This window comes from Stegostoma tigrinum, chromosome 24 (genome assembly GCF_030684315.1).
Source record: "Stegostoma tigrinum isolate sSteTig4 chromosome 24, sSteTig4.hap1, whole genome shotgun sequence".
Lineage (NCBI taxonomy): Eukaryota > Metazoa > Chordata > Chondrichthyes > Orectolobiformes > Stegostomatidae > Stegostoma > Stegostoma tigrinum.
Window position 1 is genome coordinate 204,286 of NC_081377.1, and position 26,184 is coordinate 230,469.

Sequence of the window (26,184 nt, forward strand, 5' to 3'; positions counted from 1 at the left end):
GTTAGGGCAAGTCTCTACATCAACTGGCTTTTGGAAGAAATCCAAAACCCCTTTGATAATGAGTGATCCAAAACCCAGATGGGTAAGGGCCGCAACTAACTCAACATTTTGAGCATCTGAATGCTGAGTGTGCAGGGAGCATGACATACATTTAATGTAAGGTTTCAGGGAATATTTGAGCATTGCAACCCTGTATAAGCCCATCAGAAATTAATTCTAATGCAGTGGACACTGTATATTACAAAACAGTGGCAACTATTTTTGTTATGTAGTTTGATGCGCACTATGAGCTTGAGTTCTTCACAAACTGGGGAGAAAGTAAAGTCAAGAACTGTCCTGGGCTTATGCTTCATCGGAACACTAATATTTTCTAAACATTACTATACACAGTAACTATGGTTATGACAGGCTCTGACTTAAGAGCAAAAATCTTATAACTAATTTTATAACATGGCAACAATTAAGGTGCATTCCTTGTGTTGAATTGACACTGATTATTCATCTGCAGAAGCAAAACAAGTCATAGAAAGTGAGTCATATTGTACACGTGAAGACCAGATTTTGGCAGCTGAATGGCTGATTGTAAGTGGACAAGATGATATTGTCATTTCCAAGTTTTTAAATCATCTTCTACAACACAAAAAAAACTTGCCCACCACAGCAATGGTCTTGGTCCTGTTCAACTGTAACCTATACAGCTTGTATTGTTACTATCTCCTCCAGAATTGATCTGACGGTCTCAAATCTAAAGCCCCTCTTTGACATCTTGTCAGCTTCCAATTCATTTGTTGAATGTTCCTATTTCTGTACTCACTAGCACATAAGATTGGGGCTTCTTTCCCAGCTGCCTAACATCATCTTGCAGAGCCACTTCCCACTTGCTGTAGCTATGGAGCATAACCTTTGATTGCTTCTCCTTATCCGTAAATTTCTGCACTTGGTCAGAATGGTAATACAATGAGAAACTGAAGTAGCAGACAATATGCAAACAGATGCCACAAGATGTATTGGATTTAACTTTCTCTCATTCACTACACTGTAGACTCACTACAGAATGATACAACTTAAAGGATATCAAGTACTTACATCTTTTTGTAAAGAAAATACATCAAAAGCAGAACGGACATCAAGAGAAGGAGAATTAGGAAAAGCCATGCAATGATAATCACAATGTTCTCATCATCTGCAAGAAACAAAATGAGATAGTTTGTATAATAATGTTATTAGAAATCTGCTACATACCTCAAGGAGAAAAAAATTCAGTACCTTCAAGATTGTGGCTGTGTGGTCTCTTTATCGGTGTCTCACTTGATCTCCATCTCTGTGTACTTTTTTTAACCTTTGTCTGTTATCCTTACTTTTCCTGTCTCTCTATCCAAATCTCTCTTGCTTTTTGCTGGTTTGGTTTGGGGATACCAAGCCAGACAAAGAACTCTCTCACTCTCCAGTAACCAAAACTTCTGCTCTTGCTCTTCTCCACGCTACAACTGGAGTGATCTAGATTATCTTAAATTGGGCTAGAGTATGTTGACCAGAGGGCAGGAATAGACGGTAAATCTCTCTTGTATTTGTAATGGAAAGTTCATTTTCTCCACAAGGCAGCCCCTTTACGCCTGTCATTTTCCACTTTCCCTTTAACTTCTGTGACTGGACCCAGTGGACTGTGGTTCATCCCCTTGAGTGATCTTACCAGACATCCCTGGAAGAGAAATGCCTGAAACTTTGACTAAAGCACATGTATCTCATCACCGTATTGATCCTACTCCCCTAGGCTGGCTATTATAGAGCCACAAAAATGACTGTGATTAATTCCTCCAACTGCAGAGGCACAGACCCCTGACTGAAAACATCCTGACTAGGTGCAGTCCATGACCTATCCTCTGCACTGGTAGGAGAGACAGCCTTGGACATACTGTGCCAGGATCATCTGACTAACAAACAGAACACAGAATGGTACAGCACTGGAATAGGCCCTCGTGCTGAACAGGATGCCAAATGAGACTAACCCCTGCTGCCTGCCATTGGTCCATACTCCTCAGTAACACCCAGCCTGGATACTACCAGGGTCCCTCGTCACATTGGTTCAAATCTGGATGACGCACAGAATTCAAGCGGTGAGGTGAAAATGATAGCCCTTGACATCAAGGCCACATTTGACTGAGCCCTAGCAAAACTAGGGTCAATTGGTATGGAGTCTCTCGTGTCCAAGGTTCAACCATTTTCAGCTGCTTTAATGATTTTTTTTTCCTCCTCCATAAATCAGATCAGAAGTGAGGATGCTCACCAATTATTCATGATGCTCAGCACCATTCGTAACTCCTCAGTGAAGGAGTCCATGTTCAAATGCAACAAGACCTTGATAATGTCCAGGCTTTTGGTTGAAAAAGTGACAATTGGACTTTGTACTATACAAGTGCCCCCCCCCCCCCAGGCAATACCATCCTGAACAGGAGGAAATCTAACAACAGTGGCTGAATAGTTAGCACTGTTGCCTAACAGCACCGCAACCTGGATTAGATTCCAGCCTTAGCTGATGTCTGTGTTCCATGTTTGCCCAGTGTGTGCATGGCTTTACTCCTGGTGCTCCAGTTTCTACCCATAGTCCAAAGAGATGAGGATCAGATGGATTAGCCATGGTAAATGTGATTACAGGATATAGCCAGTGGCTATCTCTGGGATGCATGCTCTTCAAAGTTGTTGCAGACCAGCTGGACTGAAAGATTCCCTACAGTATGGAAGGAAGCCAACGATTCCATGATTGCCCTTTCTCATTCAGTGAGATGACCATCACTGAATCTTCCATTGCCAACATTTTTGGGGTCATTATTGACCAGAAACTCAACTGGTCTCACCATATAAATATATTGGCTATATGAGCAGGTCAGAGGCAAGGAATACTGCAGTGAGTAACTCACTTCCAAAGTTTGTCCACCATCTGCAAGGCACAAGTCAGGAGTGGAATGGAATATTCACCACTAGCCTCAGAGCATACCACCAACTCTTGTTTGACACCGTCAAGGACAAAGCAACCCACTCGATTGGTATCTCAATCATCCATTCCCTCACCATGATTGCTTAATTCATACTGCTGCTCCTATCTACAAGATGCACTGCAGAAATTCAAAGATCATTAGGCAGCACCTTCCAAATCTGTGACCTCTTCCATCTAGAAGGACAAGGGTAGTGGCTATATGTGAACACTACTACATGCAAGCTCCCCTCCAACCCACTCTGCTCTACTCTTATTGCTAATTTTTCAGTGTCACTGGATCAAAATCCTTGTATTCCCTCACTAAGGACATTGTACACGGACCACAATGGTTTGAGAAGTCAGCAAGGCACCACCTAGGGCAATTACAAGAAAAAGGTGGCTCAAGGATGACCTTGTAGTGAGCCAATGTGATTCATATTGGCATGGAGCGGAGTTTTGAGATGTAAACAGTTCTAAGACATCCTTGAAAGCCTCAGACATAGACAGGCTCCAAAGTTCTGAGGGAAATTATCTAGGAGGCACAGAATTTCTACGGTTTCTGTGGTGTAAGAATGGAGAAGGAATTCAAGCGTGGATTTGTAATGGCCAAATTCATGAGAATTTGAAATGAATCTGGAAGACTGAAAGGAGTATACTTTCTGCAAGAGGGAGGATCTCACCATGGAAAAAAATAGTTGGGGTTAAAAGTTTAGATCATCATATAATCCCTACAGTGTGTAAACAGGCCCTTCGGCCCAACCAGTCCAAACTGACCTCTCACCCAGACCAGACCAATACCCCAATAACCCACCTAATCCCTGGACACTACAGGCAATTTAGCACGGCCAATCCACCTAACCTACATATCTTTGTATTGTGGGAGGAAACCAGAGTACCCAGAGGAAACCCATTCAGACATAGAGAATGTGTGGAGTTTGCACAGACAGACAGTCACCCAAGGCAGGGTCCCTGGTGCTGTGAGGCAACAGTGCCTTCTACTGAGCCACTGTGCCTCTGTACACGCTAGGTTGTGAAAACAAAAAGGGAGGAAATAGAAGTAAACTCTTGGGGCCCAAAAACCATTTTGGTTTTGGAAAAACAAAAGATTACTTAAGGGATGGTGAAATCTGTTTTATAGCTTAAACCATAGTGACCTATATAAAAAAGAAAATTGTACTTCATCAATTATGTCTGTAGTCTGTGAGATTTACAGCATAAGTTTTTTACATCATGAAATTTTGTTGCACAGAGAGGGACAGATGGTGGTGTGGTTGTAATAACACTGGCCAAATAACCCAGGGGCCCAAGCTAATACTCTGGGGACATGTTCAAGTTGATTTTTAATACAACTAATAAAATTTGGAATTTAAGATTTGCCACTATTGCTGAGGCTATGAAATTAACAAAAATGATAAAATCCCAACTGGTTCACTCATGCCCTTTAGTGAGGGACATGTGCCATCTTTACTTGCTCTGGCCTGCATGTGACGGCAGACTCTCAAGTGTGGTTAACTCTTAACTGGCCTCTGAAGCAAATTAGGAAGCTGCTCTGTTCAAAGGGAAATAGGAATGGGCAACAATTGTTGGCCTTGTCAGGGACATCCACACCTTACAAGAGATTTATTTTTTAAAAATACTTTCTGCAATCAACTGGAAATTTAAATAAACAAGAACTGTAAATCAAGAACAAAAGCAGAAGTTGCTGGAAAACCTCAGCAGATCTGGCAGTATCTGTAGAAAGAAATCAGCGTTAACATTTCAGGGATAACAAGGTGTGGAGCTGGATGAACACAGCAGGCCAAGCAGCATCATAGGAGCAGGAAGGCTGATGTTTCGGGCCCAGGCCCCCCTTCTCAAGATTTAGGATCAGCTGACCCTTCCTCCAAACTGATGGCAGCTGGGAAAATGTTGATTTACATGTCTATGTTTTCTCTGCTGCCATCAGTTCTGAGGAATGTTCACCGGACCCAAAATGTTAACTCTTATATTTTTCTTCAGATGCTGCCAGACCCGCTCAGCTTTTCCAGCATCTTCTACTTTTGTTGTGGGGGTTTGAATTACCTTTTTATGTTTTAAGTGCATGCTTTCTGGGGAGATTGGAACCACTAGGAGGCGAATCATATGCAATGTCTCTTTATACCAGTCTTTCTGCCTGTCTTTCCATATTGGTCAACTTGTCTGACAGGTTTAGCACTCCTCTCTGTACAAGGTGGTATATTAGCCAACATCCAATTCTACCTAAACCATCATCTAGCATCCTTAGGTGCAATGGCAAGGCAATTTTAGTCTATGGTACACTCCTCAAAACGGACAAGTACATTCCATTCTGAAAATTTCTTTACACAAATCAATTTGAAACCCTGGGTTTTGATATTTGATTCAATAAAACAAAGTAACAGTAATACTTTATATATTATGTTTGTAATAAGGAGCATGATGCAAGGAAACTACACATGATACAGATATAGGTTAAAGAAACGAACAAAGGGAAAATTCCTATTGATTGTGAATTCAGTACCTTTGCATATTAAAGATCTGTGCAGAGTGAATTCAATTCCCACACCTAATGAGGTTAACATGAAGGACTGTCCTTTTCAACCTCCCTCCTTACCCGAGTGGTGATTTCCCCAGGTTAAACCACCTCTTAGTGAATCAGCATCCCTCTGTCTGGCAAAAATCAGTGACTGTCCTGTTATTTTTATAATTGTGGAAAAAACTGCATTTTGCACACAAACAGATTGATATTTACCAGATTTCTTTGTGGTAAGATTCAAGACAGAACTATTTGTTCCACCTGCATCAGTTGTTGCCATGACTGTCACCTCATAATCAGTAGCAGCTCGAAGCCCAGTCAACACGTATCTCTTTTCCAATTCATTTCTCACGATATCTAAATTTATCAAAGAAGCAAAATATGTGAAAGTCAAATGGAAAAGTTATGAACAGCTGAAACAGAACTAACACTAAAAGAACAGAACAATACTTGGTGATTTTCTGAAAGAAATTGATACTTTTGGAGAACCAGCACTATAAACTCTGTGGAAACAAGCCACTTGGCCCATTGAGTCTGCAGGGTAGGATACAAGGATCTGCAGTCTAGACAGATTAGCCACAATAGGTGTAGGATTAAGGACACAGGGTCTGGGTCTGGGTGGAATGATCTTTGGAGAGTTGTTGCAGACCAGAGGGTCTCTTTCCGCACTGTAGGGATTCTGTAATTCTGTGTGGTGAAATGTGGAATGTGCTGGCAGAGGAGGTTTGAGAAGCTGATACATAGCAAGGTTTAAAAGGCATTTTGACAGATACATGAGAGGACAGGGATATGGACTGTGTAGAGGCAAAAGGGTTTTCAGTTTGAAAACTCCGGTGGGTTTGGTGGACCAAAAGGCCAGTTCCTGTGACATACTATTCTTTTATTGTTTGTACTAACAGGGCTTGATAGGGTGGACGTGGAGATGAATCCACTAGAAGAGACTAGGATCCAAGAGTGCAGCCTCAGAATGAAGTGTTGACCTTTTAGAACCAAGATAAGGAGGAATTTCTTCAGCCAGAAAGTCAAGAATCTGTGGAACTCACTGTTGCATAAGGCTGTAGAGGCCAAGTCATTCAGCCTATATAAGGCAGGCTAAATAGGTCTTGATTACAAAAGGGTTTCAAGAGTTGTGGGGAGAAGGCAGGAGAATATAATTTAAAAAAAAACACTTATCAGCCGTGATTAAATGCAGAGCAGACATGATAGTCAAAATGGCCTAATTCTGTTCCTCAATTTTATCATCTTACAATACAAGATAATTTTATCATATGACAGCAATAGGAACAATTTACATTGGATAGACATTAATTATGGCTAAGGCAAACAGGGCCCCGATATATCTGACTACATTGGGATCTAGAGTGGACCTTAATTGATTCTCCAAGCAAGACAGGTAACATCAGACTGATGGAACCCAATGCAGTCTAGAACATTAATCCTTTCAGGACCTTTCCAACATCTTCCCAGCATCCCCTCTCCTCAGTCCAAGCTTCATTCTATATAGCTAACATTTAAACAATTTCCTACAAACCCATCTCCCCTCAAGTCTCTGACTTCACAAATTCAAGCTGACTGGAGGTTTTAGAATTCTTCCAGAACACAATCACGTTGATCGTTCTAGTCTTCCAAATCCAATCTTGATTCAGATCTTCTGTAAATCATTTCTATCATGAAAGGATTTGCAGATCAAAACGCATTTAGAGATGTATTTACATACATTATCTTTACACATTAATAAAGAGATGTCTGTGGATTCATAGAATCCCATCCCTACAGAGTGGAAATATGGCATTTGGCCCATTGAATCTACATCAACCCTCAGAGCATCCCATCCCTGTAACCATGCATTCCCCATGGCTAATTCACATATCCTTAGACACTGAGCAATATATCATAACCAATCCACCTGACCTGTATATTTTTGGACTGGAGGAGGAAACCTATGCAGAGACAGGGATAATGTGCAAATTCCATTCATGCTTACACACTAACGTGACTTCGAACGTGGGTCCCTGGCACTGTGAAGTGGCAATGCAAACCAGTGAGCCACCATACCACACATTAAACAAATGCTGACATTGGAAAGGAACTGCTTATTTTGCCAAAATCCAGGAAAGAACTTTAGATTTTCAATGTAACACTCTCTGAACACTTAGAATTCTTCGATGAGGTGACCAAACATGTGGATGATGGTAGAGCAGTGGATGTGGTACACATGGATTTAAGTAAGGGGTTTGATAAGGTTCTCCATGGTAGGTTCATGCAGAGGGTAGGGAGGCATGGGATAGGGGAAAATGTGGTAGATTGGATTCAGAATTGGCTGACTCTTAGACAAAAGGGTGGTAGTGGGTGGAATATATTCAACATTGTTGTTAGTTGCGCGTGGTGTACCATAAGGATAAGGATAATTTCTGGGTCCTCTATTTGTGATTTCTGTAAATGATTTGGATGAAGGAGTGGAAGGGTTTGTGGATGATAAGAAGATTGGGGGTTTGTTAGTAGGTTTGTGGATGATAAGATGATTGGGGTTGGGAGGGCTGCTCCAGGTTACAAAGGGACATTGATAGGATGCAGAGCTGGGCTGAGAAGTGGCAGATGGAGTTTAACCCTGAACAGTGTGAGGTGATTCATTTTGGAAGGAAGAACTTGAAAGCAGAATACAAGGGTAACAGAAAGATTCAAGGCAGTGTGGAGGTGCAGAGGGATCTTGGGTTTCATGTCCACAGTTCCCTGAAAGCTGCCACCCAGGTGATAGAGCTGTTAAAGGCATATGGCGTATTAGCTTTCATTCATACAGGGATTGAGTTCAAGAGCCATGAAGTTATGCTGCAGCTATAGAAAGGCCTGGTTCGGCCACATCTGGAGTATTGTGTCCAGATCTGGTTACCTCATTACGGGAAGGATGTGGAAACGTTGGAAGAGGCGCAGAGGCGATTTACCAGGAATGGAGGGTAGGTCTTAGGAGGAAAGGTTAAGCGTGCTAGGGCTTTTCTCTTTAGAATGAAGGATGAGAAGTGACTTGATAGAGGTGTACAAAATGATCAGAGGTATAGAGTTGTCAGCCAGAGACTCTTTCCTAGGGTGGAGGTAGCTATAGAGAGAGGGTCATAGTTTTAAAGTGAGTGAAGTTAGATTCAGGGGAGGTGTCAGAGGTAGGTTATTTACTCAATGGTCAGTATGTAGAATGCATTGCCAAAGGGTAGTGGAGTCGGCCAAAAAATGGCTGAAGAACTAAGAACTTTCCAGCCCCATGTTTCTGTACACTGAAGATCATTGAGCATTGAACATCCACAAAGAAAACAACATCCAATAATTATTCAGTCGTAACAGTGAATTTTAACAATAGGTAGAAAATTATTGTCTTATATTGTTGATTCAGATACTCACGTTGAACAAGCCCTGTCTTATCACTGTAGAATATTGTGTAATTCCGAATAAAACCTTGGCGTTTGTTGATTGGAATCTCCTCCCAGATCACCTCAGCTTTAGATTTCCAAATACGGCTTGCAGTTACTTTCGGGCCAGTCAGTGGGGCTGAGACAGAGGTAATCAGAATGAGACAGTTACTAATGAAAGCTGATTAGCACGATGCCGGACAGGCAACAGCACAATATTTCATTTTCATTCTTGGGGCCAATTCAAAATAAATGAACCTTATTAGTATTGCATTGTAAAATGTACAGACAATAAAGAACATGTTACACATGAAGGTGATAGGCAGAAAGAACTGAAGGAAAGGGACATCCATGATTAAGAAAGACATAGGAGACGGGCAATGTGAAGATGAGAAAAGACGACCGAGAAGAAAAAGGCCAATAAAAGAGAACTGAAGGTAGAGATAAGGATAGAGGTACAGCAATAAAGGAGAGGGATAGGGGCCATGAAACTGAAGATGCGATAAGCAAAGCAAGAGATTGAGGGGTTGGGGTGAGCGAAAGATGGAGAGAGAGAGAAAAACAAAGAAGAAAGAAAGACTTGCACTTATTTTACAACCACCAGCCATCTGCACTAGAGCCAATAAACCACTAAGTGTAGCTACTGTTATACTGTGAGACAGGCGAGCTAATTGATTCACAGCAAGCAGTCACGTGATCAGATCATCTCATTTGTTTTTGGAGAATTGACCAGAAGACCAGGACCTTCTGCTCCTCTTTTGTATCAATCCGTGCCGATGTACCCTCCGACAGTGCAGCACTCCTTCAGTACTGCAGTGCTACCTTGAGTTTTTATGCTGCAGCCCTGCAGTAGGATTTTAACTCTGACTTAGAGACAAGTTATAGTAGCTGAGCTCAGCGGTGAAGTGGGCTGAGTAACATAATGGATGGAATAGGCAAGGAGGAGAGGGATTCATAGGATAAATGGAGATTCAGGGATTAAAGTTGAACAGTGGTCCGGTGTTCGTATCCTTATCAAGTCCCATCTGCTTCACAGCTATGTAGTAACATGTCTAAATAGGTTGGTTAGAAGAAATCTACATTCAAAATGATTTTTTTTTCTTAAACAAAAGCAGAGTCCTTCCATTTAAATGGTAATGCCCCTGTATTTAAGCAAGTAGGTCCAGATTCAGTTCCTCCCTATTCTAGAGCGCAATGACACTGGTGATTAGGAAATACTGAATAAAACTCTTGCGGTGCAGTCCCAACCTCCCTACCTCTGAACCAGTAGGCTAGGGTTCAGGTCTCACCTGCTCCAAACAGGGTATAACAACATCTCCAGACGAGCTGATTGTATAAACAAAATGATCTCTTCTATTCTGCAGGACTCCTGCTGAGATGCCCTGGGACTGAGATGTCTGACCTTCAAAAACCACTGTGTGGTAATCAGAAGGATGTTTCCTTGTTCACATTTGATCTAATACCGTGAAAGCTCATGAGGACCAGAGTCATTGCGAAGGACCCAAGGGTGACTACATCCTGAATGTATACCACTGTGCTGCAATTATTGGTGTGTCTGCCCTGCTGCTGGGAAAGAACATGACGACTGGTGCCTGGTTGCAGGCTATAATTTTGTCAGTATGACGGTCAGTCAATAGTTTTAATAGTTTGGCTGAGGGTGTCAAAAAACTGGGGACAGTAAGAAAGAGGTAGGCCATTCATGACAGATGAAGAGGAATTTCTTTACTCAGAGTGGTGAATCTTTGGAATTCTCTATCCACAGTGCAAATACTCAATCATTGATTTCCATTTGGAACCTAGTCAATGGGTTTGTGGAAACCAACATCATCAAGGGTTATGGAGATGATGTGAGAAAAAGGGGTTAACATAGAAGATCAGGGATTAACTTACAGCTAATATTTAAAGAACACTTGCATGAATATCAGCAACTTATCATTTCTGTCTGGCACAAAAACAAAACAAAGGAAAGTTGGTTCATCTAAGGTTTACAAAAGAAATTCGGTAGAGTAACAGATCTAAAGAAGACCTAGGTGGTGGGGCTGGTGGGGAGCGTGGAGTGGACAAGGGAGTCACAGAGTGGTCCCTCCAGAAAGCAGATAAGGGTGGGGAGGGAAAAACATCTTTGGTGGTGGGGTTGGATTGCAGATGACAGAAGTGTCCAAGGATGATGCTTTGGATCCGGAGGTTGGTGGTGTAGCAAGTGACGATGAAGGGTAATTGTTATTATTGCAGAGAGGAGGTGTGAAGGATGAGTTGCAGGAAATGCGAGAGACACGGTCGAGGGGGTTTTCGATCACGATGGAGAAGTTGTGATCCTTGAAAAACGAGGACATCTGGGATGTCTCCCAGTGGAATGCCTCATCTCAGGAGCAGATGCGGCAGAGGCGAAGGAATTAGGAATAGGGAATGGCATTTTTACAGGAAGGTGGGTGGGAGGTGGTGTACTCTAGGTGTCGGTGGGCTTGAAATAGATATGTTTCCGGGAGTCGGGGAGGGGTAGAAAAAAAAAGAGAGGCTGGTGAAGTGGATGAGCTGTTTGAGCTCCTCGTGGAGCATGAGGTGGTGCCGAGACAGACAGACACAGATGTAACTGAGGAAGGTGGTGGGGTTTAGGGCCAGTGTAGCTATGGAAGGGAGATTGTTCCACGTATCCTACAAAGAGGCAGGCATAGCTTGGTACCCATGGCCACCCCCTTTGTCTGTAAAAAGTGGGAGGAATAGAAGAAGTTAAGGGTCAGGATGAGCTCAGCTAAGTGGATAAGGGTGTCAGTGCAGGAGGGCTGGTCAGAGTCCCCTCCATAACTATCCATCCCCCACGATCAAACTCCCTTGACCAGGTCTCTTGCATTTCCTGCAAGTCATCCCTCACATCCCCACATCCCCTCCCTGCAAACAATAACAGAATCCCCCTTGTCCTCACGTACCAACCCCCGGATCCAACGCATCATCTTCATCGACTTCCGCCATTTGCAATCCAACCCTACCACCAAGACATTTTCCCCCCACCCTTATCTGTATTAGAACATAGAAAAGTACAGCACAGTACAGGCCCTTCGGCCCACAATGTTGTGCCGTGGAATAATCCTAATCCAAACATAAAATAACCTAACCTACATTCCTCTCATTTCACTGCTGTCCATATGCACGTCCAGCAGTCGCTTGAATGTCACTAATGACTCCACTTCCACGACTACCACTGGCAAAGTATTCCATGCGCTCACAACTCTCTGGGTGAAGAACTTCCCTCTGACATCTCCTCTATACCTTCCTCCTAACACCTTAAAACTATGACCCCTCGTGGCAGTCAATCCTGCCTTGGGGAAAAGTCTCTGGCTACCGACTCTATTCATACCTCTCATTACCTTGTACGCCTCCATCAGGTCACCTCTCTTCCTCCTTCTCTCCAGAGAGAAAAGTCCGAGCTCAGTCAACCTCTCCTCGTAAGACAAGCCCTCCAGTCCAGGCAGCATCCTGGTAAACCTCCTTTGCACTCTCTCCAAAGCCTCCACATCTTTCCTATAATAGGGTGACCACAACTGGACACAATATTCCAAGTGTGGTCTCACCAGGGTTTTGTACAGCTGCAGCATAACCTCGTGGCTCTTAAATTCGATCCCCCTGTTAATGAAAGCCAAAACACCATATGCTTTCTTAACCTTATCCACCTGGGTGGCAACTTTGAGGGAGCTATGCACTCGAACACCAAGATCCCACTGTTCCTCCACACTGCCTAGAATCCTGCCTTTAATCCTATATTCAGCATTTAAGTTCGACCTTCCAAAATGCATCACTTCGCATTTATCCAGGTTGAACTCCATCTGCCATTTCTCAGCCCACCTCTGCATTCTGTCAATGTCTCGCTAAGCCTGCAATAGCCCTTGATACTATCAACGCCACCTCCAACCTTGTGTCGTCAGCAAACATACTAACCCAGCCCTCAACCTCCTCACCCAAGTCATTTATAAAAACTACAAAGAGCAGAAGCCCGAGGACAGAGCCCTGCGGGACACCGCTCAGCACTGACCTCCAGGCAGAATACTTACCATCTACAACAACTCTGCCTCCTGCCAGCCAACCAATTCTGAATCCAGACAGCCAAATCACCCTGTATCCCATACCTCCTGACTTTATGAATGAGCCTGCCGTGGGGAACCTTATCAAATGCCTTACTGAAGTCCATGTACACCACATCCACTGCTCGACCCTCAACCTGTCTTGTGACCTCCACAAAGCACTCAATAAGATTTGTAAGGCATGACCTGCCCCTCACAAAGCCATACTGACTCCCTTTAATCACGCTGTGCTTTTCCAAATAGTCATAAATCCTATCCCTCGGAATTCTTTCCAAAACCTTGCTGACCACAAACGGAAGACTGACTGGTCTGTAAATTCCAGGGATTTCGCTGTTCCCTTTCTTGAAAAGAAGAACATTTGCCTCCCTCCAATCTTCCGGTATGACTCCCGTGGAGAGAGAGGAAGCAAAGATCTTCGCCAGCAGCTTAGCAACCTCCTTTCTTGCTTCCCGGAGCAACCTATATTCACATAACCCGCAGAAACCTATATTCACATAATATAGAATTTTAGTCATCTGCAGGTTTTTTTTTTCCAGACGTTGAAGAGTGACAAGCAGAGCAAACAAATCCTACAAGCCTAATTGCAGAGCTGGATGTATACCTCTGATCTGCTGATCTGCCAAACTCTGTTGCTGAATCAATACATGATGCAGACTGCTCATCATGTGGATCAGCAAGTTCTACAGTTCATAAGTAAATTAAATATTATGCAATAACAGATCGGCAGATACCAGCAAATGACGCCACACTGCTGATTGCCAATTTCAGAGAAATGTCAAGACATGTAAAGATCTGGATCTATAACCCTCGATTAATGGGTACAGCTTCAGTATACTAAATATACCCCAACCACAGCATCATTATTCATCAGCTATGTAAGACAGCAGGTCTTGGTAGGTGCTCAACAATACAAGACATCATAAACATTTGAACACAAGGGTCGTGCAATAGCAGTGGAATCGTTATTTTCCAGGGAAGTAGAGGACCAATGTCCATGCAACTATATTCACTCAGGTTGATTAGCTCATTATTCAAATGAAGAGTCAAGGAAAGCATGCCAGGAGCTGCACCAGACAGACGTGAAAATAAGGCGTCAGCCTGGTGAGGCTACAAAGGAGGACTATTTGCATAGTGTTCTGGAGGGACGACTCACTGACTCCCTTGTCCACTCCCCATCACACCTGGCACTTTTCTTTGCACCTTCAGGAAGTGCTACACTTGCCTCTACACCACCACCACCACAACCTTCGTCCCCATCCCAGGCCCCAAGAAGACCTTCCTCATCAAGCAGATGTTCACTTGCACATTCGCCAATGTGGTATACTGCATCCGCTATTCCTGTTGTGGCCACCTGTAAATCGGGGAAAACAAGTGGAGGCTTGGGGGCCTCCTGGCAGAACACCTACGCTCGATTCACACCAAACAACTGCACCTCCCAGTCGCGAGCCATTTCAACGCCCCCTCCCCCGCACCCCGGATGACAAGTCCATCCTAGGCCTCCTGCAGAGCCACAACGATGCCACCTCAAGGTTGCAGGAGCAGCAACTCATTTCACTTGGGAACCCTGCAGCCCAATGGTATCAATGTGGATTTCAAGGATGTTTTGAGCGGTATCTCGTATTCATAGAATGATCAAATCCCTACAGTTCGGCCCAACAAGTCTGTAGTGACCCATGGAGCATCCCACCCAGACCTATTCCCCTAGAACCCACTTAATCTACACATCCCTGAAAACTATTGGCAATTTAGCATGGTCAATCCATCTAGACTGCACATCTTTGGATTGTGGAATGAAACCAGAACACGCAGAGGAAACCCACGCAGACACAAAGAGAATGTGCAAACTCCACACAGACAGACAGTCACTCAGGGTGGAATCAAACCCAGGTCCCTGGTGCTGTCAGCAGCAGTGCTAACCACTGAGCCACCGTGGCACCCATCATAATTATTGTTAACAATTGTAGAAACTATACCTCTGGAAGATTGTAAAGACCTTAAAAAAATCCAGCACAAGTTTATAATGTTTGCAGCCCTATGAAACTTAACTGATGAGGAAAAAGATGATAACTCTTGGTGACATTCATCCATCTACCTAACTCAGATTTGATCCAGAATTATCCTGTTCAGAGAATGGGTCAATCAGCAATGTGAGATGTCACATGAAGTGTTACAGTGAAACGCTAATTAAAGAGCATGATAGAAAATGGACAGAGAGAGGGAAGTTGACAGACACTTACCACCTTGCTTGGAATATGCTTCAGTAGAATATGGAACTGCAAGTCCTTTGAAAAGCAGAGGGTAGATGGAGATGGCATAACATTTCATGGGTTCAATATTCTCTGCAGGGATGAACATTGCCGCAAAGTTTTACTAACATACATTTGGAGGAATCATTTGGAGTATGTAACAAGGTTAACTGAATGATGGCAACATACACTGCAATACGCATTCAGGACTAGCAAAAAATGTTGTCGAAAGCAACATTAGGGTTTGCCCATAAAACCACATTGATTAACTGAACAGATATCCTACACCCTATTTACAAATATTGCTCCGCAATCAAATTCAGTGTATTTAGACTTGTGTTTACAGATCAAGACAGACCGTGGCAGCAACCTACTGTCATCTAAATTGGCTCATCTCCTCTAAATTAGCTAAAGCACCAGCTCAATACACTTCCTCAGTTCATGTTGGGCTGCATTTAAGAAGTGAAATTGTTTTGATTTGGGAATGCTAGAAAACCAAAATCTTTAACAAACAACAAGTAGTGTAGTAAGGAGATGCTCACTCTCCAAGGCAGCAAGCTAGGCTGATAACATCATAACAGCATGTGATCAGACTCTTAAAAGCAGCAGTCAACCATATTTACATAAATACACAAGAGAAATAATTTCTAAAACAGGAACAAAGAAACAAGATGCTATTCAATCAATACCCTGGGCCATCAATTAGACAGGGATGATCAACATAATATCTATATTTTTCCTGTCTTTGATATGTATCTAATAGAGATATATCAATCTTAGCCTTGAATGTTTCAACCAACTCCCAGTATCCACATTTTAAAGTAGAATTTGATTTTATGTTATCTCTTTATAGCTGAATTTTGTTCTACTTTTAACTTATTTTGCCCGAAAGAGCGCCATGGGTGGGGGACAGCATTTGAGGCAGGTGGAAGTGAGTTGTAGCACAGAGTAACAATATCACTGGCAGAGTAATTCCAGAACACTAGGTTAATAGTCTGGGTACATGGATTCAAATCCCATCTGCATGGTGGGAGTTTTCTTAAAAGAATTCATTCATAGGAAAGAAAGTGACATATTTCCAAGTCAGGAAGGGACTTACAGGTGGTGGTATTCCCATGTACATTCTGCCTTTATCTTTCAAAATGGCATTGTCATGGATTTAAAAAGGTGCTGTCTTGGTGAATGTCTACAGTGCATCTTATACATGGAACTTACTGCTGTCACTGACACTCAGTTGTGGAGGGAGTGGATATTTGTGGATGTGGTGCCAGTCAAAACGGCTGCTTTGACCTTCCGATGGAGTTGGCTGGATGGCTGATTTGCAAAACAAAAATGCCAACAGCATGGGTTCAATTCTCACAGACCAGCTGAGGTAACCATGTTTCTCCATCGTGGCCTCAGGTTACACTCACCAACGGTTGCTCGCTGTAACAAGAGAACAGTCCTAAGGTCTCTTGGATCATGGTGACTTTACCCTTTACCACTAGGATAACATTGTTTTCGGGGGGGGGGGGCATGTAAGGCCCGTATATTTAGCCTTTAATGGGTTTATCCTTCTTAAACAAAATACTTTACTACATTTACGGCTTAAAAGATTTTTCAGAAGATTTCTAGCTCAGTTTATGGATGAGGTTGTATATGTGCTCACAGACCTGGTGTGTTTGGTTGCAGATGTTTTGTCACACTGCTAGATAACATTGTCAGTGCACCTTTGGTGTTCCGTCCTGCTTGTTATACCTCAGTCAGCTGGGGTGGTTAGCATTACTTCCAGTTCTGTTTTTCAGTGGTTTGTACATCGGGTCCAGTTCTACATGTTTGTTGAAATTTCAGATGGAGTCAGAGAATTGGTCGTTTCCCTTCGTGGTCATGGATACTGTTGGGGGAGATGGCTCACCAGGGGAAGGCAGGTTCCTGGCACCGTGGCTGGCTCTGCTGTACAGAGGGCGGGGAAAAGAGTGGAAGGCCTATAGTCAAAAGGGGATGTGATTGTAAGGGGAGTAGATAAGTGGTTCTGTGGTCAAAAACAAGACTCCCAAATGGTATGTTGCCTCCCAGGTGCACAGGACAGGGATGTCTCAGATCGACTGCAGGACATTCCGAAGGGGAGAGGGTGAACAGCCAGCTGTTGTGGTGCATAAGCACCAATGATATAAGTAAAAAAGGGGTTGAGGTACTACAGGCAGAATTTAGGGAGTCAGGAGGCAAGTTAACAAGTAGGACCTCAGAGGTAGTAATCCCAGGATTGCTACCAGTGCCACGTGCTAGTCAGAGTAGAAATGAAAGAATAGGCAGGATAAATGAGTGGCTTAAGAGATGGTCCAGGAGGGAGGCATTCAGATTTTTGGGACATTGGGACTGGTTCTAGGGGAAGTGGGACTGTTACAAATCGGACAACCTACACCTGGGCAGAACTGGAACCAATGTCCTAGGGGCTGCTTTTGCTAACATGTTGGGAGGGTTTAACTAATGTGGCAGGGAGACGGGAACCAAATGAGGATATTAGTGGACAGTAAGGAGGTAGTAACTAAAGCCTGTAAGGAACTAGGTAATAAAGTCAGTACTTTTAAGGGGAAAGAGTAGACCGAGAGCAGATGAACGCAAAGTGACAGGTGATCTGAGGTGCATTTGTTTTAATGCGAGTGCGCAGGAGGTAAGACAGGTGAATTTAGGGCTTGGGTTAGTACCTGGGAGTATCATGTTATTGCTTTTACTGAGACTTGGTTGAGGAAAGGGCATGATTGGCAACTAAACATCCCAGGAGATAGATGCTTCAGGCAGGATAGAGACGGAGGTAAAAGGGGTGGAGGAGTTGTATTACTGGTCAAAGAGGACATCACAGCTATGCTGAAGGAGGGCACTATGGAGGACTCGAGCAGTGAGGCAATATGGGCAGAACTCAGAAATAGGAAGGGTGTGGTAACAATGTTGGGGCTGCACTACAGGCCTCCTAACACCGAGTGTGAGGTATAAGCACAAATATGTAGACAGATTGTGGAAAGATGTAGGAGCGACAGGGTGGTGGTGATGGGAAATTTTAAATTTTCCCAACATTGACTGGGATTCACTTAGTGTTAGGGGTTTAGATGGAGCAGAATTTGTAAGGAGCATCCAGGGTTTTATGGAGCAGAATGTAAATAGTCCAACTCGGGAAGGGGCAATATTGGACCTGGTGTTGGGAATGAGCCCAGCCAGGTGGTTGATATTTCAGTAGGGCATTACTTTCAGAACAGTGATCACAATTCCATAAGATTGAGAATACACATCAACAAAGGTGATAATGGGTGGCTTTTAAAGAGAGTTTGATGAGAGTGCAGGACAGAAATATACCTATGAAAATGAGGGATAGGAAAGGCAAGATTAGGGAATCATGGATGATGGGTGAAATTCTGAGACTAGCAAAAAAAAAGGAAGCACAGAGGGGGTCTAGGTAATTGAAAACAGACGAAGCTTTGAAAGAATATTGGGAAGTAGGACCAATCTGAAATGAGGAATTAAGAGGGCCAGGAGGGGTCATGAAATATCTTTAGCAAACAGGGTTAAGTAAAATCCCAAAGCCTTTTATTCATACATAAGGAGCGAGAGTGTAACTAGAGAAAAGGGTTGGCCCACTCAAGGACAAAGGAGGGAAGTTATGCGAGGAGTCAGAGAAAATGAGGGAGATTCTTAATGAGTGTTATGCTACGGTATTCACAGAGGAGAGGGACATGATGGATTAGATTAGATATCCTACAGTGTGGAAGCAGACTCTACAGCGTGGAAGCAGGCCCCTCGGCCCAACAGGGAAGGGAGTTTCTCAAAAAAGTGATCCCAACACAGATCCATTGTGATATACATAAATGATCTGGAGGATGGTCTGATTAGCAAGTTTGTAGATCACACTAAGATTGGTGGAGTAGCAGATAGTGAAGGGCATTGTCGGAGAATAGAGCAGAATATAGATAGATTGGAGAGTTGGGCGGAGAAATGACAGACGGAGTTCAATCCAGGGAAATGCGAGGTGATGCATTTTGGAAGATCCAATTCAAGAGCAAACTATGTGATAAATGGGAAAATTGATGCACAGAGAGATCTGGGTGTTCAGTTGGATGGCAAGAAACTTTTTCCTAGTGTGGGGGACTCAATTACTAGGGGTCACGATTTCAAAAAGAGAGGAGGAAAATTTAAGGGAGATATGCGTGGAAAGTTCTTTACGCAGAAGCTGGGGGATGCTTGGAAATGCATCATTTAAGAGGTGTCTAGACAGATACATGAATGGGCAGGGAGCAGAGGGATACAGATCCTTGGAAAATAAGCAACAGGTTTAGATAGAGGATCTGGATTGGCACAGGCTTGCAGGGCCAAAAGGCCTGTTCCAGTGCTATAATTTTTTGTTCTTCCCGACTCATTGGTGTTAGCATATCCATATTGTCAGTTTTCTTCCCGTTTGGCCTGTGTAATGTTTCTCACAGACCTCACTGAAAAAACAGAACTGGAAGTGATGCCAACCACCCCAGCAAACTAAGGCATGTAAATAACAATGTGGTTGACTCCTGACTGCCCTCTGGGCATTTGGAAATGGGAAATAAAGACTGGACCTGGCCAGCAACAGTCAAAATAAAAAACAGGTTTTGATTTTCTAAGCCTCTTTCTTAAACCCAGAGTAGATAGCAGTCATAATAACAAAGTGTGGAGCTGGATGAACACAGCAGGCCAAGCAGCATCTTAGGAACACAACAGCTGATGTTTCGGGCCTAGACCCTTCAGAGAGGGGGATGGGGAGAGGGAACTAGAATAAATGGAATAATAAAAATAAACTGAAATCATTTATTCTAGTTCCTCTCTCCCCATCCCCCTCTCTGATGAAGGGTCTAGGCCCGAAACGTCAGCTTTTGTGCTCCTGAGATGCTGCTTGGCCTGCTGTGTTCATCCAGCTCCACACTTTGTTATCTTGGATTCTCCAGCATCTGCAGTTCCCATTATCATAGATAGCAGTCATGATTAGAATAGAAATATCGGGTGAGAGGAGTTTAAAAGAAGACCATATGGTCATGAGAATTCAAGAGTGGATATCTCTCTCCAAGAAACAGTTCAGTACTGGGAAAGTAAGGGTGCCATGTGAGCAGTGTTTTAGAAGTTGGGAAAATGGTCAAAAGGACATCATTTGACTATAGAGAATGCAAGAGAAACATGACTGGTCTGGTAGCATCTGTAGAGCAAAAACAGAGTTAAATGTTTCGAATCCAGTGATCTTTTGCCAGAAATTGAAGGCCGCTGGGAAAGAACGATATTTATGCTGATGATAGGGTGGATGGTTGGGGTAGTGAACAGAGTAAAAGAGGATGGAGCCCAGAGAGAACAAAAGGGATAGTTCATAGCTGATAGTGAAGGGTGCAAATAAGTGCTAGATGGGGAGCTAATGAGAACTGTGAATAGTTGAAAGTGGGTTCACTATGGGTTGGTCATATTCTGACATTATTAAACGCAATGTTGAGTCCTGGAGGATTATAAAGGCATCTTGATGGATGATAGGATGTTGTTTCTTCAGCTTGCAGTGAGCTTCGCCGGAGCACCACAGCAGGCCTGAGAGGCAGATGTTAACCAGGAGAGGCAGTGGGTTTTTTTTGTGGCCAGAACATCTGTGCTGTACAAGATGGTCATCCAGTCAAGCAGTGAATACAACTGACTACATTCAGTGGACTGCCGGGGGTGGGGGGAATTTAAAAAAGAAAAGAAAAAGAAATCGCTGTTTCACCTGCAAGGTATATCTTGTGCCTTGGTAGTAAGGAGGAAGGAAGTGAACAGGCAGGTGTTACACTTTCTACAATTGCAAAAGAAGATGCCTTGGGAGGTGGGGACATGTTGGGAGTAGAAGAGAAGTGGACCAGGGTATCCTGGTGGAAATAATCCCTGTGGAATGCTGATAAGAGAGAGGAGGGGGAACACATTTCTGATGGTGACATCCTACTGGAGGTGTTGGAAATAGCAGCTAATGCACCTTTGGATAGGAGGGCTCTTGGGGTGGCAACTGAGGACCAGGGCACACTATCACTGTTGTGGGAGAGGATAGAAGGGATGAGGGCAGAAGTGTAGAAAAGGGGTCGAACATGACGTAGGGCCCTGCCATTCAGCAAATGGTGGCATCAACACAAAGATGGATTTAAGATGAAGACACTGAATGGCAGTGTGTCTTTACAGGAAGTAGGGTGTGAGTATGTATAGTCAAGATAACTATAGGAGTCAGTGGATTTTGATGGCCAGTCTATCCCCAGAATTGAGGAATGATAAAAAGGAGGAGTCAGAGATGGACCAGGTGAAGATGAGAACAGGGTGGAAATTGGAAGTGAAATAGATAAACCTTTCCAATTCCAGACGAGACAGAAGTTGCATTGATTATGTCATTGACGTACCAGAGAGGCAGAGAAAATGGAGAGGAACCTGAGTAGGACTGGAACAAGAAACGTTTCACGTACCCCACAAAAGAACAGGTACTCAAGGCCAACCCTTTGATCTGAAGAAAGGGAGAGGATTGAGAGTCATGGAGGCAGCTGTACAGCATGGAACAGACCCTTTGGTCAAACTTTTCAATCAGATATCTTAAAGGAATCTAGTCCCATTTGCCAGTATTTGGCCCATATCCCTTCCTATTCATATATCCACCCAGATGTCTTTTAAATGTCGTAGTTCTACCAGTCTTTTCCACCACTTCCTCTGGTAGCTCATTCCATACACACGCAGCCCTCTACGTGAAAAAGTTGTCCTCTCACCTTAATCCCGTGCCCTCTAGTTTTTGGACTCCCCCCACCTTGTCTATTTACCTTATCTATGCCACTCATGATTATATAACGATATCCAAGGTAACCCTGTAGCCTCTGATGCTCTGCAGAAAATAGCCTCAGTCTCTTTATAGCTGAAGCCCTCCAAGCCTGACAACATGCTTATAAATATTTTTTGAACCCTTCCAAGTTTCACAACATCTTTCCTGTAGCAAAGAGACCAGAACTGCATGCATTATTCCAAAAGTGGCCTAACCAATATCCTATACTGCGGCAACATGACCTCCCAACTCCTTTACCCAATGCACTGACCAATAATGGAAAGCATACCAAATACCTTCTTCACTCTCCGGTCTACCTGCGACTCCATTTTCAAAGGAACTATGAACCTGCACTCCAAGGTCTCTTTCTACAACAACACTCCCCAGGCCTAAACCATTAAGTATATAAATCCTGCCCTGATATACCTTTCCAAAATACAGCAACTCACATTTATCTAAACTAAACTCCATCTGCCACTCCTTGGCCCATTGGCATCTTGATCAGATGGGCCATTGTACTGAGGCAACTGTCACTGTCCACTACACCAATTTTGGTGTCATCTGTAAACTTACTAACCATACTTCCTATGTTCACACCCAATCATTTATACAAATGAAGAAAAGCAGTGGACCCACTACCAATTCTTGTGGCACACCACTGATTACAGGCCTCCAGTCTGATAAGCAACCCTTCACCACTACCTTCTGTCTTCTACCTTCGAGCCAGTTCGGTATCCAAATGCCTATTTCTCTCTGTATTCCATGTGGTCTAACCTTGCTCACCAATTTACCATGTGGAACTTTCTGGAATATCAACTGCTCTACCCGCATCAATCCTCTGTTACTTTTTCAAAAAGCTCAATCAAGTTTGAGAGACTAGCTTCCCCATCCACAAAGCCATGTTGACTATCCCTAATAAGTCCTTGCCTTTCCAAATACATGTAAATCCTGTCCCTCAGGATGCCCTCCACCGATGTTAGGCTTGGTGGTCAATAGTTCCCAGCTTTTCCTTGCCACCTTTCTGAAATAGTGGCACTACATTAGCCAACCTCCAGTCTTCCAACTCCTCACCTGTGGCTAGCGATGATACAAATTTCTCAAAGGGTCCAGCAATCACTTCCCATGGAGTTCTCGGGTATACCTGAACAGATCCCAGGGATTTATCCACCTTCATGCATTTTAAGACATCCAGTTAAAAGAGAGGATGTTTGTTAGGAGATAGCAGTTTTGACTTTTGACTTTAGAGGCTAGCAGAATTTAGAGTATGTCCCAATTCTAAAGGTATAACATTTAAGCACATGCCACTGTCTCCTAATGATGCCAGTGTTTAATTTGAGCAAGCATGTCTCTTTCTGAACTTAGCGCAAATGATGGTTATTCCACTCATTTTCCTTGTTTTGTTTCCCACAAGATAGATATCAGGAGCTGCAGACATCTGCCCCAAGGGTCCATCATTATACTCTGATGAAGCTGCACACCTAACATACCGTTCAACAAATTTGCACCAGTTGGCCATACAGATTACAGCCAGGATAAGGCACCTACAGTCACATCCAGGTGTCTCAGGAAACCAGTAAGCATTAAATACATGCATACATATTTACAAGGAGTAGCCAATTAACCTTTTGAACCACCTTCACCTACTGAAATTATGCTGATCTCATTGGAAAATAAAGTTGAGACAAACTGCCCCATTGACCTTTTCAGACCCATGTTGGTCACAGGTCTATTCAACTCAACCATGAAAATTTCAATTCCACGGAATAACAACTTCTGAGAGAAAAAAAAATTCTCCTCATCTCCATTTTTATTGCAGGATTTCTTTAGTTTTATATCATGTTGTCACAGTGACTTGGAAGAGTGCGCTGATGATCATGTCCCACAGTTCCACAAGGTATTGTGCTATGAACAAAATCCCAATGAAAATACAATATGGGTTTCATGGGCAAAAGACCCTTTCTGTGCTAAAACAATTGATTTACCTGATTTATTTCCTGAATAGCAGTCAGTCAAAGTGATTCACACCAAATTTAATCTTAAAACAGAAAATAACTACTGTAGCACACTTACAGTACAGCAATAAGACAGACAAAAGACAGATGGATATTGACAAATATTATGGATGGAAAAACCTCAGACAGGGAAACAAAATTCTGAAGATCAATAGTTCAGATTCCAAGGGGGTGTTATTATTGTCTCTTCAGTTCATTTTGATTTTAACACTGATGATGCACTATTGTCTGTAACAGAACGGTCATTCTCACACTTAGTAGACGTAGGTCTTTGCCACTTAAAAGAGAGGATTCTAAAGCTTCTGTCTTTAAACTTTTTTTTGTCTTTTCACCCACAGAGAGAGGCAGTAAGAGACAGAGGGCGGGGGGGGGGGCGGTGCACGTGGGGGAAAGATGGGAGCTACAATCAGATTTCGGGCTCTGGAATTCTCTAGCTGCCCTGTGTGTACAAATTTATAGCAAACAGTGGCTGAGCCAATCTGAGGGTAGTCATCAGGCAGTCTTTCATTTCATTCAGTGCTGTGTCTCAAAATATCCTCTTCACTGATCATCATCATCTTGCAGAGCTCAGAATGTGACCTCCAAGGAAGGGTCACAAGATCCGAAATATAATTGATTTTTTTTCTTCAGTTGCTGCCAGACCTACTGAGATTTTCCAGCAACTTCTGTAAGCTTGTTCAAAATGTGCACTATTTGATTACCATAGAATCCCTACAGACACTGGGAGAATGTGCAAACTCCACACAGCCAGTTCCCTGAGGGTGGAATTGAACCCAAGTCCCTGGGGCTGTGAGGCAACAGTGCTAACTACTGAGCCACTGTGCCACCCAAATTATACAGCAATTAAACTTCCATTTCAGTTTACAGTTCAAACAGGGAAATATGTGGTCCTTTTAGTATCCCCTGGTTCCATCCTCTCCCAAAAAATGGAAACATCCTCCAGTGTCCACCATTTCAAACCACCTCTGGACCTTTATATATTTCAATACATTTCTCATTGTTCCAAATCCAAATCAATACATGCCCAATCTCAAATCTTTTTTTCATAAAATAATCTCAAAATAACATCATCCTGGGAATCAGACATATAAACATTCTCTTAATTGCTTCTAATGCAACTATACAACCTTTCAAGTAATAATTTAACACTCTACATTATATTCCAGATGTGGTCTCACCAACTCCTCCAACACAGCGAGAAAAATCCAGTCTGAGAAACAGCCACCTACCACAAACAGAAGTTTTCTCTCCTTCCTTCAAGCTAATTTTCAACCTAATCAATGCTTTCTGGAATTTTGTATAAACAACATCTAGAGGCATCCACACATCTACCTTACTTGTGCGTGCTAAAGGAAATTTCAAGAAGGTTCGGCAAACCTTATTTCCCCTTAACAAAGCCATACTAACTGCCCTGGGTCTGTTCAAATTTGTGAAATTGTCATTGATGTTACTGATAGCATGGTGGTTCAGTGGTTAGGGCTGTTGCCTCAGTACCAGGGACGCAGATTTCATTCCACCCTTGCAAACACCACACAGATAGTTACAAGGGTTTCCTCCAGGTGCTCTGGATTCATCTCAGTCCAAAGATGTGCAAGTTAGGTGGAATGACCATGCTAAATTGTCCATAGTGTCTAGGGATGTGCAAATTAGGTAGATTAACTATCGGAAATGTAGAGCTACGGGGATATGGAATGGGGGAATTGGGATGCTCTTTAGAGGAATGGTGTGGACTTGATGGGCTGAATGGCCTGCTTCCACATGGCAGTGATTCTATGATTTTAAGCTGACTGGTCTGTCATTATGTGCTTTATCTGAACCTGAACAGACTTCAACCAAATAGAAGTTCTGATTCCAACATTATCAAGGATATGCAATGAAAGTTGATGAAATTGGTTTTTTACCAACTTGGTGGATTCTAGTGAAATGAAATTAAGCGTTAGAAAGCTTCACAAAATTCACAGGAGATATCATTGTGCTTGGAAAGAGAGTTTTGCACCTTGACATACGGTAAATGGAAAAGTTCTGGGGAAAATTGATACAAAGAGATCTGGGTGTTCAGGTCCATTGTACCCTGAAGGTTGCAATGCAGGTCGATAGAGTGGTCAAGAAGGAATACAGCATGCTTTTATTCATCAGATGGGCTATTCAGTACAAATGTTGG

At 43.0% G+C, this 26,184-nt stretch overlaps 1 protein-coding gene across 2 annotated transcripts in view; it reads right to left on the reverse strand.

Moving 5' to 3' along the window:
- The window catches only part of LOC125465071 (granulocyte colony-stimulating factor receptor-like), a 176,390-nt gene that overhangs the window by 21,996 nt on the left and 128,210 nt on the right, over positions 1 to 26,184 (reverse strand). Inside the window, exons 11-14 of one of the 2 annotated variants that reach the window (XM_048558158.2) lie at positions 15,210 to 15,311; positions 8,892 to 9,038; positions 5,721 to 5,861; positions 1,087 to 1,183 (exon numbers count right to left, since the gene is read on the reverse strand). In XM_048558158.2, coding sequence (XP_048414115.2) covers positions 1,087 to 1,183; positions 5,721 to 5,861; positions 8,892 to 9,038; positions 15,210 to 15,311 — 487 coding nt within the window. The remainder of the gene's footprint in view (positions 1 to 1,086; positions 1,184 to 5,720; positions 5,862 to 8,891; positions 9,039 to 15,209; positions 15,312 to 26,184) is intronic. The other variant, XM_048558159.2, reaches the window with a different exon arrangement.